At 38.1% G+C, this 12,889-nt stretch overlaps 1 protein-coding gene across 3 annotated transcripts in view; it reads right to left on the bottom strand.

Moving 5' to 3' along the window:
- Positions 1–12,889, bottom strand: part of SNX27 (sorting nexin 27) — a 52,327-nt gene that overhangs the window by 23,909 nt on the left and 15,529 nt on the right. For 2 of the 3 annotated variants that reach the window (XM_081113073.1, XM_081113074.1), the window contains exons 2-3: positions 8,466–8,697; positions 1,114–1,306 (exon numbers count right to left, since the gene is read on the bottom strand). In XM_081113073.1, coding sequence (XP_080969199.1) covers positions 1,114–1,306; positions 8,466–8,697 — 425 coding nt within the window. The remainder of the gene's footprint in view (positions 1–1,113; positions 1,307–8,465; positions 8,698–12,889) is intronic. The other variant, XM_081113075.1, reaches the window with a different exon arrangement.

Consider the following 12,889-nt stretch of genomic DNA (forward strand, 5'->3'; position numbering starts at 1 on the left):
TCATTTCCCAAGGGCTGTGTTTAGAGGCCATTCCATGCCAGAAAAAAAGCTAAAAACAAATGAGGAGGTTTCACTACTTCTATGGTGAAAGTAATTTTTCTTCAGGGATGAAGCTCTCTACCAAAGTTAAAAAAAAAATTTCAACTAGGTCAATTAGTTCTTACTCAAGGACACAAGGACACCGGATTACGAAATACCACGTAAGACCATTATTCTATTAAATTTGTATTTTATTTATTTTATTTTATTTTTTAAATATATTTTATTGATTTTTCACAGAGAGGAAGGGAGAGAGATAGAGAGTTAGAAACATCGATCAGCTGCCTCCTGCACATCTCCCACCGGGGATGTGCCCACAACCCAGGTACATGCCCCTGACCGGAATCGAACCTGGGACCCTTCAGTCCGCAAGCCAACGCTCCATCCACCGAGCCAAACCGGTTTCGGCTAAATTTGTATTTCAAAGAAAAGCCCGTTGCTTATCCAGCAAAGTATGTTAACTCTATAATGTAGTGAAGCAACAAAATGAACTATTTTTGGGGGGAGATCTGTGTCCTTTTCCCCAACTTTCAAGATAAGCAAATACTTCAGTATCTACATCCACAAACTCCTCATGTACTGCTTAAAAGTCCTAAGATAACAAATAAGTTTCAATACTTCTACCTATAACCTGCTTAGGACAAGGGGACTTTAGGTTATCTACAACTCAGCCAACCTATCTCTGGACACATGCAAGAGGAATGTGGAGTTTTCAAGGAGGACATGCCAGTGATACTGCCCACTTAGCTCCCAAATCAATTCAGCATGCTGTTGAGTCACTTTGTATGTGTTTGCTGGCAAATAATATAACCCTATAAATAGAGGTCCTAATCAAAACTAATTATGCATTTTTTTCTGTTATGTGCTCATTGAGTCAATAGAATAGGCTATTAATCACTGTACTGGACATTCAGTCTTGGCTTCAAAGCTCAAATCATCCAACACCTATAGTCAGAAACTTGACTTACTTTCATTACTGCATTTCATGGAACTTAGCTATGCAGTTTAAGAGCTGCAACATATACCTAGACCCTATATCTACTCAAGACAGTAGAGTTTAACAGGCCGGCTTACCTTTTTCTAGATATTCTTCCAACCCTCGTCGTCGGGCATCTAATTGCTGTTCTGATAAAGAAAATGGCCACTTTCCTGGAAGTCGGGGAAATGTAAAGTTGGCAAACTCTCTCTTCAGGTTTTGGTGTAGGATGGCAAACTCCCGGTACCGCTTAGAACACAGCTGCCTCCCTGCCATGTAAACATTGTATACCTGGCGAGGAGAAGAACAAAAAACAGCCTATTTAATACAACTTAAATCACAGAACCATCAACAGTCAGGCTCAGATTGATATTGTTGAGGTATGCATCTAACAGAGAATATGTTCAAGGTCACTGTAAAATTAAGACTTATTTTTAATAAATATGCCAGAAATTTTATGTATAAAAGAGGACTACTCCCTTCAAAGGGACCATGATCTTATTTTTGCTATTAAAATTACATCCAACACACTGTTTTATATATCTTCAATGGTAATTATCAGCTTTAAGGGTAGATTTTATTTTCAGAGAGTTAAGTTATTTGAAGCGAACGTGGTAAATACTGTGAATGAACAAGTATGCAAACTGTTCTTGTTAATCATCAAGTATGCCACTGATATTTGTGTGTGGCCCAAACTTCCAAAGAAAAGGGCCCTAGCTGGTTTGGCTCAGTGGATAGAGCATCGGCCTGTGGACTGAAGGATCCCAGTTTCGATTACAGTCAAGGGCACATGCCCAGGTTGGGGGCTTGATCCCCAGTGGGGGCATGCAGGAGGCAGCCGGTCAATGATTCTCATCATTAATGTTTCTCTCTCTCTCCTTCCCTCTCTGAAATCAATAAAAAATATTTTTTTAAAAAAGGGCTAATGATGATGTAAGCAATAGTGGCTTTTTTGTTATCAAATAGATTTTGAAAAAAATTTCTTTCCTGAAAAAAAAAAAACACACCTAGTTTTGGTCCTCTGCCTTCCATCATTAAAACAGGGTTGACGAGAAATTAAAGAATAAGTGTACTCTAAGGACCTCCTCGTAATAATGAAGTTATAATCCTCATAAAGAAATGAGTACAAATTTTTGTCTATTGCTCAAAGGCATGCCAAGTTTCTAGAACAAGACATCTGGCACATAGCAGGCACTCAGCAAATATTTGATAAAGAAATGAATGCATGCATGTGCAATTCTTGAATATGTGTCCTTATAAAGGAAAGTGGTGGGAAGTGTAATCAAAAATCATCAAATAATCCAAGTGACTTTGTATTCTTAGAACTTATAAAATAATGCAGAGATAGGAATTTTAGTCCCAAATCACATTATAGCTTAGCAAAAGTCATTCAGAATTTTGAATGTATACAAAACAGGTCATCTATTCATGTAATCAAGAGTTAATCACTGAGTCCTGATGGTGTTAATTAGTGTTGCCTGGTGCACGAAGGGTCACTGGTTCAATTCCCAGTGAAGAGCACATACCTGGGTTACAGGTTATATCCCTGGTCCTAATCAGGGACACATGTGGGAAGCAACCAATTGATATGTCTCTTTCACATGGATGTTCCTCCCCCCCCTTTTTTCCTCTCCCTCCCTCCCACATACTCTCTCTAAAAAATCAATGGAAAAGGTATCCTCTGATGAGGATTAACAAAACAAACAAAAAAAGAATTAATCACTGAGAATGTATAGCCTAAGCCTTTCTTCAAGTTCAAGAAGAACCTTTTCCATGTTTCTGAGATTTAGGAAGCATGAAATAAATGCAAAAATAAAATAATTTATTCATTCACCTCCCCCGCAACTATCCCCCTATGATACCTCCCCAATTAAAAGCAAAGCCTCTAATCACTACCAAATAGCATGCAGGAATGTGTATGATCCTAATCAATGTGTTTTCTTCCTGTGATTATCACTCAAATTTGTAACTGATTGTAATGAATCCTACATATTACCAAGTATTGTCATCACAGCTCTCTAAAGTACAATGCATTCTGCTCGTGCAGCCCACTGGAATCCTCCTCACTTCACCCTGCACTTTAAGTGCCGCTGAGGAGTGAGTGGCATTAGTTCGGTCTAAGAAGGCTGGGCAGTTCCAAGGTTTCTCAGTGGTTGCTTTGGGATAGGGCCATGCCCTACACTTTCCAGGGAACCTCACAGGAGAGCCAACAGAAATACCACCTTTCCCCAATCTCTAGCAGACCCAATCTCTGAGCTTCATAGGCTCCACCTGCCTAAGTACGAGGAGCTACACGCTGCTGAGGTCAGAGAAAATCTGGAACAGACCCAGACCTGTGGCTCCAGGGCAAGGGAAAACACCATCTTCCCATAAGTCTGATCGTCACTCCCCATCATGTGAAATCAGTAACTCCATCCTCCTGATTATTCCAGAGGCTTTTTCCGGGACTAGCCTTTTCAGTGTCTAAGCCTGGCAGCTGGCCAGCAGGGAGAGACAAGCAGAGACAGAACCTTGGGACATTTGCTGACCTGCCCCTGGGCCCCCTGCTGGTGCAGCCAAGCCCCGCAGAGGCATTCACATACTGTGGATCCCGTGCAGCTGAGGACAAGTAGCCAGCAGGCCAGGAACCTGCAGACCAAATGGCCGACTTTGGACAGCATCAGAGCAGGATCCAACACACTTCACTTTTTTCTTTATTTTTATTTTATTTTTTTGCTATTTCTCTTCCCTTTTCCCCCTTAATATTTCATATTTCTCTCTTTCCTTTTCTAATTCTGTTTTCTTCCCTTTTTGTTTTTTAGAATTTCCCCCTGGTTTTCTTTTCCTAATCTTTTTTTTTCTTCCTTTTAATTTTCTTCTTTCCCTCCATATATTTTCTTATCTTATTCTTTTTTCTTTTTGACTTTTATTGTATTTTTTTTCTTTTCTTATTCTTTTTGTTGCTGCTGTTGGTTTATTGTTTTTGTCTTGTTTGGTTTTTTTTGCTTGTTTTTTGGGGGTTTTTTTTGGCTTGGCCTTGTTTGTCTTGTTTTATTCTGTCAGTACCAGCACAAGAAACTGCATGATGTGGTCAGAGTTGAGCCTCACAGTAAGTCTTAGGGTTGATCCCACACAAAAATGGGCCAACAGCAATTAAGACCCAATTACAACAGGAGGGCCCACTAAATCCAGACAAGGGACATTCCTAGAGCATCCAGCTCAGGAAATCAAGAAGACTGTGCCACTGGGTCCCGTAGGACACTTATTACATAAGGACACCCCACAAAGACTAGGAGGCACAGCATTTCTATCTAATACACAGAAACAAACACAAAGAGAGAGCAAAAATTGAGAAACAAAGAACCCCCAAATGAAAGAAAAGGAGGAATCTACATAAAAAGAGCTAAATGAAATGGAGGGCAAGCAATTTATCAGATATAGAGTTCAAAGTAATGGTTATAAGGATGTTCAAAAAACTTAGTAAGAACTATAAGGAAACTTTAGTGAGAACCACAACAGTATGAAAAGGGAAGTAGAAACCATGAATAAGAACCACTCAAACATGAAAAATACCATATCTGACATCAAGAATACACTAGAAGGAATTAACAGATTGAATGACGCACAGGATTGAATCGGTGGGCGTTTAAGTCTACCTTGGGATGCAAAGTAGACTTAAACACCCAATGAGAGCAACAAAAAACAAAAAAGAAAAAAGCAGGAGGATAGTTTAAGGGAACTTTGGGACACCATGAAACATAATAACATCCACATCATGGGTGTACAAGAAGGAGAAGAAAGTGAGCAAAGAATAGCAAATACCTCAGTTGTAGGCTTGATTCCCTGGTCCTGGTGTAGGAGGCAGCCATCGATGTGTCTCTCTCACATCGATGTCTCTCTCTGTCTCTCTCTCTCTTTCTCTCCCCCCCCCCCCACCTTCCATTGTCTCTTTAAAAAAAAAAAAAACAATGGGAAAAAATATCCTCGGGAGAACATTAACAAAAAAAACAAAAAAAAGAATCATAGACCTAACCATAAGAATGAAAACTATGATGCAGCCACTTTGGAAAACCGTCTGGCATTTCCTTGAAAGGTTAAATGTAAGACTTACCATATGACCCAGCAATTCTACTTCTAAATATATATCCAAGAGAAATACAAACAGATATCCACACAAAAATATGTACACACAAGCTCATAGCAGAATCATTCATAATGGCCAAAAAGTAGACAACCCAAATGTTCATCATCTGACAAACAGATAAATCAAATGTGGCATATCCATACAATGTAAGTTTATTTGGCTGATACAAAGCTACAACATAGATAAACCTTGAAAACACATCTGATTTCATCTATATGAAATGTCTAGAACAGGCAATTCTATATAGACAAAAAGTAGATTACCAGTTACCTAGGGCTGGTGGGAATGGGAGGTGTGAAGAATGATGGCTAAATGGTATGGAGTTTCTTTTTTAGGTGATAAAAATGTTCTAAAATTGACTGTGGTTATGGTTGCACAACTCTGTGAACATACTAAGAACTACTGAACTGTACAATTAAAATGGGTGAATTTATGATATGTGAACCATACTTCAATAAAGTTATTACAAAAACAGAGGTAAAACTATAAAACTTTTATTAAAAAAAAAAAAAAGATTTGTGCCCCTGGGTTAAGCAAACTTCTTAGAATGCAAAAAAGCATTATCTATAAATGAAAATAACTTATCAACTGGACAAACTGACAAAATTTAAAATCTATGTTCTTTGAAAGACACTATTAAAAATGAAATAAAAAGGCAAGCCACAGACGGGGTAAAATATTTCACAAAACATCTACCTGCCTGATAAAAGACTTATGTCAAAAATTCATAAAGAACTCTTACAACAAAATATAAGACAACCCAATTTTTCAAATTCCTGGTCAGAGCACATGCCCGGGTTGCAGGCTTAATCCCTAGTGGGGGACATGCAGGAGGCAGACAATATTTCTTTCTTTCTCCCCCTCTGCCTTCTTCTGTCTCTAAAATCAATAAAAACATATTTAAAATAAATCTGGACAAAGGACCTGAATAGACACTTCTCTAAAGAGGACATAGAGCCAATAGACATATGAAAAAATGCTCAACATCATTAATCATGAGATGCAAATTAAATTACAATGAGATATCACTGCACACCTGCCAGAATGACTATCATCAATAAATCAAACAAACAACAAGTGCTGAGAAGATACGGAGTAAAGGGAACCCTAGTGCACTATTGGTGGCAATGCAGACTGGTACAGCTGCTGTGGGAAACACTATGGAATTTCCTCAAAAAATTAAAAATGGAACTGCCTTTTGACCCAGTGATCCCATTTCTGGAAATATATCCTAAGAATCTCAAAACACCAATCAGGAAGAATGTATGCACCTCTATGTTCATAACAGTGTTACTTACAACAGCCAAGATCTGGAAACAGTCCAAGCGCCCATCAGTAGATGAGTGGATAAAAAAGCTGTGGAATACTACACAGCTGTAAAAAGGAACTCACCTTTTGTGACAGATATAGGGATTATAATGCTAAGCAAAATAAGCCAGCCAGAGAAAAACAAATACCATATCTCACTTATATGTGGAATCTAATGAACAAAATAAAATGACGAACAAAATAGTACCAGAGTCATGGATACATGGTACAGTCTGACAGATGCCAGAAGGGAGGTAGGTGAGGCAGACGTGATGAAAAAAGGTGAAGAGAATAGCCAAAAAACATACATGCATGGCCATGAACACAGACAACAGTGTGGTTAGGGACAGAGAGAGGGGAGGCTGGGGTCTGGGTGGAGGAGGCAAAGAAGGAAAAATGGGAGACATATGTAACAATGTCAACAATAAAATTTTAAAAAATAAAACAATTAGTAATATCCATCTTTTTCTGAAATCTACAGAGGTTCCCAAAGTCTTTGTTAATTCCCAAAAGGGTCTCAACATCCAAACTGCTCTACCTTAGAACCTGACCTTGATTTCTAATTCCTATGATTCAAAGGATAGCACTTGTAAAACCCAAAACTCTAAATTTTATGTGTATGCTTCTGAGAATACATAGACCAGACTGGCATAAAATCCATGTGCTATCATCTCCAGCTAAATTGCAGATTAGTCAAACATTTGATCCTTCTGAACTTTTCTAGCTTCCTTGTTCTTCTCATCTCCCCACTAAAGAGAATGTACCATAAATATGTAGTGGTCCATTCCTATACCCGGGACAAATCTCAGTGTCAGAGATTGCAACTTTAGTTAGCAGGTCAGCTTTAAATACATGTAGTCTGTTTATACCTAACAGTATTCATTGCCTTTTTTTTAATCCTCACCTGAAGATATATTTTTACTGATTTTTAGAGAGGAAGGGAGAGAGGAAGAGAGAAGCATCAATGTAAGAAACATCTATCGGTTGGCCCCCCTATAAGCCTCAACAGGGGATTGAACCTGCAACCTAGGCATGTGCCCAGAGAGGAATCGAACCTGAACTTTTTTATGATGGGACGACGTCCCAACCAACTGAGCCACTCAGCCAGGGCATTTTTTTTTTACAAAGGCAAATAAAGCATACTGCAACCAAAAGAAAAATTAGGTAGACTGGGCTATCAATGGCAATTAGGTTTTGAAGAACAAAGGCATTCAGGAAAGGGACTGGCATATGTCACCCAGAATTCAAGATGGGCTTCCTGCATATGTACAACAGCAACAGAATGGAAATGGATAAAATAACTTGCATGAATTACATTCAGAATATAATTAGGACCTTGGGAAAAACCAGAGTTAATCATTCACACAGCTATCTCCAAAGAAAATGAAAAAGAACAAGGTCTGAAGAGAAACAGGGCATGTGTAGGTTCTTAAGTCGACAAACTGAATTACCCAAATATTCTGGAGTACACCACTTTTTAAAATTAATCTTACTCTATAGCTCTACAGAGTCAACAGTGAAAGGTATGACAACCAATGAAAAACAAACAAACAAAACTTAAAACTGAAGGGAATGAAATTCAATTATGCTTATGCAGAAATAGGACTCGCCCTGGTCGGGTAGTTCCGTTAGTTAGGGCGTTGTCTCAATACACCAAGATTGTGGGTTCAATCCCCAGTCAGGACACATAAAAGAAGCAAGCAATAAATGCATAAAAAGTGGCACAACAAATTGATATATTGATATTTCTCTCCCTATTACCCTTCCCCTCTCTAAAAATCAATACCTTTTTTAGAAAGTATAAGAACAAAAAGAACTATAGAATTCTTCATTACTATAGCTCACGCCTGCACAATAAATCAAGTTTAGTGTCTTTGATTTATGTGTAAACCCACCTTCCTGGTAGGCAAACTGACCCGTTGTAGTCACTTATTCTAGTGCTCTAATATATGTCATAAATGATAAGATTAGGGGAAACAAAAGCTAGATGTTGGAGGGTCGAACTGGGCTGACACTCACCACAAACTTTTCACCATTCTGCTCCACATGTTTGTATGTGGGGACCGATATGGGCACTGCTTGCTTTTCTGTGTAATCATAAAATGATTGTCCCAACGAGTCGTCACTGGGATCTAGGTTATCTGCCTCATGAGGAGGTACAGATAACACTGTCAAGATCAATTCCTTCTCGCCTGCTCGGATCAGGTCCACCACCTGCTTGTGTGTTGCCCCCTCAACATTCACGCCGTTCCTAAGGGGAAAAAGGGAAAAAGACAATCCCATAAACCAGAAGGGTCCAAACACTTTGTATCTCCACCCTCCTGCCCCCACTCCAGTGTCACGCAGAATGAACCATAAAATCAAAAGATTAACGTGGTTCCAGAAAAGCTGTTTCTATTTTTATAGATCATAATGTGCTTAAGGCTGGGGGTGGGGGAATGGCAACAGGTGAGAGAACCTACCCTTCCTCTATGCCAGAATCCCACACACAGCTTCAGGAAAACAAATGGGAAGGAGAGTGAAGCTGAGGAGAAAACAAAGCTTTTAAAGCTTGATAGTCCGATATCCTCGTCCTAGCTAATCATGTATATGACGCAAAGTGGCTTTTAATAATCCTGCCATTTGAACTGTATTTTGTCCTTTTTAAATATCCTAGAAAGTCTGTTGAAAGGCATTTTCCACAAAATGCATTCCCTTAATTTGTAAAGACTCAAAAAGTATGGCTTAAGATAATTCTTTTACATTTATATCTGATTTCCCCCCATATCTTCAAATTAGTCAACTTTATTTTCCTTTATGACAAGTTTCATTACCTTGGGACTTAAATGGTTTATATCTTCACATACATTAGTTTTTTAAAAGGCAATGCAATAATCCCTCTAAAGTTAAATTATCTGATCTAACTTCTTTTGTTCTCACAATCATTTCTCTTAATCTCTCTTAGAATTCTATCTACTAATTTTCTGCTCTGTGCTAGCTCACTTAAAGCTCTGTGATCTTAGTTCACACTAAAAAATATACATCCAAGGCTATAGAGTAAAGCAACCTACTCATTCTCCTTCCTATTTCTCTGTTTAAAATGGCTGAAACCAGGAAAAGTATGAGGTTTGGAAGAGCAATAATTTCGTCAAGAAAGATGCTGAGTCTCACAAAACTCACTCAGCAAACCGAACTACCTTCCCAGAATGCTGACCCAGCCTGCTGTCTCAGCAAAAACCACTAGGCAGCTGGCGGGCCCAGAAGTTCCCTCCATGGCTCTCCCAAGAGAGTTCAGAAATACATACCTGGCCTTTAGTCAATTTGATAGAATCTTATCTACCCTTTAAACTTTTTCAGTCCTGTTCCAAACCATTACAATTTTACCTTCCTGAAAATGATGCTAAGTTTAGTAATAAGTGTTCTACAAACTTTCCAATCACTGGAATTGTCTCTGTCAGAATCTGGTATCTGAAACATCCATTTATAAAAACAGAACAGACAGAAGATCACCCAGCTAGCCTCCTTCCTTATGTTGGGTTTAACAATCTAGCTAGTAAAATTTAGCACTCTTGACATTGCACAACCTAAATAACTTATACACACACACACACACCCCAGTAATTTTACAACTAGCTAGCTCTCCAAGAAAATAGAGCCCCTTCCTCTGATGGAAATTTGGACTTTTAAAATTCAGATCAGATCAGACTAATGACCAGGTAAAAATGGTCACCTCTGATCAGAGAGCGGGATAAAATAAAAAAAAAACGGGCTTGGGAGCTAGATCTACAAATCCCAACTCTGCCTTTTTTATTATCAGAATTGGTCTTGATCAAGTTACTTAACCGTTTTTAGTGTTGCTTTCCGCATCTGTAAAATGGGGACAATAATAAGTTCTTAACAGCGCTGCTGTGAGAATTAACGCTTAATAAAATGTAACTTGCTTGAACACTTACATCAGAAGGTATAAAAAGGAAAGAAGTACTATGTACCTGTTGGTTATGAAGAGATTTTGGTTAAAGAAGAAACGGAAACCTAAATAAAGTTAGGATTGGCAAAAGATTTCATCTAAATCTTTGGCCTTAGTAGAAGTTCTGAGAAAATGTTTTGCTGGTAGAATAAAATTGAAAAAACAAAAGTTGGAAATCAATATAGAGAAGTTCATCTATCCCTAGGAATCTTATCTAGTTCATAATACTCTTGTTAAAAAAAAAAAAGTGAGGAACACTAATACTTTGAGATGGAACAAACTACCATGGATACTAAAACAAGACTTTTATATTAATGCAATTTTATGAGCTGCATATTTGGGGGGCGGGGGGGAGTTTAAGAATTGATGCTCAAATCTTACTTTTCAGCTCCCTAATTTTTTCTGTTAAAGGATTTTTAATTTGGAGTACTCTGTTGATAGGCTTGGGGGTCAGTGAACACCTACAAAATTTGCATGTAAAATTGTATTTGTGTGCATATACAATATTTTTTCCCTGGGGAGAGGCCCCACAGCTTTCATCAGCTTCAAAAAGGAGTATGTAATCTCCAGAAACGTTGAAAACTATTGCTTCCAATGCACCTCCACCCATTCAGTTTTCAAGTTAGAATACACTGCTCCTTGGGTCACTCATAGAAACAAGCCCCCAAAATCATCACAAAAACGTAAGTGAAGCTTACTTCAAGAGCAGCCAAGGGAGCAAGGGAGCTTGCTTAGATTTCACTTCTTAATAAGACCATGCTTCAAATTGGCTATAATCCCAAAAACCACTTTTAAAAAGGAAAAAAAAACAACTACCACTGTCACATTCTAAACACACATGCTAGTATTTATTTGGTGCAGCTAAAGAAGGAATGCTGTATATTCCATGATTTAATATACAAAGCTGGAAATTCTTTCATTCTTCAGAGAATGAAATGAAGTCAGTAAAAACCCCAGGATGTCTGATTTCATAAAGGGCCCTCCCTCCTCAAGAATTAAGAGGCCTTCAGAGTCATAAAAAATGTTTATATGACATCCTCTTTTTCCACAAGAATGCTACTACACCAGGCTCAAACTAGGTGGGGCCCAATGAACAATTCTGAAGGCATAAATGAATGTAAGCTAGAAATTCTGCAGTAAAGGGAATTTTCAGCAACACAGGCTTCTGGTTCAAAGCATAGGTTTTGGAGTCAGACTGACTAGTGTACCATTTAACAGATAGGACATTATTCAATCTCACTAATCCTCGATTTCTAATCCATAAAATGGGGTTAATAATACCTAGAGCTATGTTGTGAGAACTAAAATGTGATGAAGCTAGAACATGGTAAACACTTCATAAATAGTAGCTATTCATGTGATAGCATTTGTATCAGTTGTGCAAGCAAGTTGGTAGTATTTTGGCCTCCTAATAATACAAGCCACTAATTTCCCTTGCTTTTCTTCTGTCTTTGCAACATAATCTAGTTGAAATTCATTTGAAAATAAATCATTGAGCTGTCAACCAATGATAATGGGATCATAAGATCATCACCTTCATATGACATCAAAGAACCACTAAATCCTACACCACACAAAAGCAGCTACTGGCCAGTAAGTTCTACCCATCTATGCTTCTTCCACAAAGAAAGGCAATAGCTTAAACATACTATCAAAAATTTTCAACAGATAAGTGATTAAACAAACATAGCAAAATGCTCATTGTAGAATAGATGGTAGGTATGCAAATATTCATTGTGCAATTCCTTCAAGTTTCCTGTACATTTGAAATTTTTCATAAAATGTGGGGAGGGAGAGAAGGCTACCAAAAACCTCCAACAATCCAACAAAATTTTATTTCCTTAGGCAACTAGATGATACTCAATTTACTCTGTGTCTTCAGCACTATAAAGATACACTTGCAAATTTAATAAAATTCTCCTCTTTTTCTCTTTATCCTCACCTGAGGATATGTTTTTATTGATTTTAGAAAGAGAGGAAGGGAGAGAGTGAGAGAGAGAGATCAGATGCCTCCGACGCACACCCTGACTGGGGATTGAACCTGCAACCTTTTTTTTTTTCTTTCTTTTTTTTTTGGTGTACGGGCATGATGCTCCAATCAACCAAGCCACCTGGGCAGGACAACATTCTCTTCATTTTTTACATAAGACCAAAATTTGGCCCCATTAGAAAAGCTTTCAGCTAGCTAATGGGAGTGGCTTTAAATAAGACTTTTATTCAACTAAAGTTAGCCAGCTGAGGAAATTGCAAAACTAATATAAACACTCCCAGAAACAGGAAAAAGCTCTAAATAGTCAGGATTTGTTTTTGTACAGTGCTTGTACAGGAAACTGTATATAATGAAACTAGACATGGATGGAATATGACAGAGCCGATCATTATATGTACCATAAGAAGGAGCCATGCTAAGTGGTAAGCAAATATTATTTTGACCCTTTGTGACATTCAAGAAATTAATTACAGGATAATTAGTCCCTCAGAGGCAGCCTATAAAAAA

The sequence above is a fragment of the Myotis nattereri genome (genome assembly GCF_964212035.1).
Source record: "Myotis nattereri genome assembly, chromosome: 18".
Classification (NCBI taxonomy): Eukaryota; Metazoa; Chordata; class Mammalia; order Chiroptera; family Vespertilionidae; genus Myotis; species Myotis nattereri.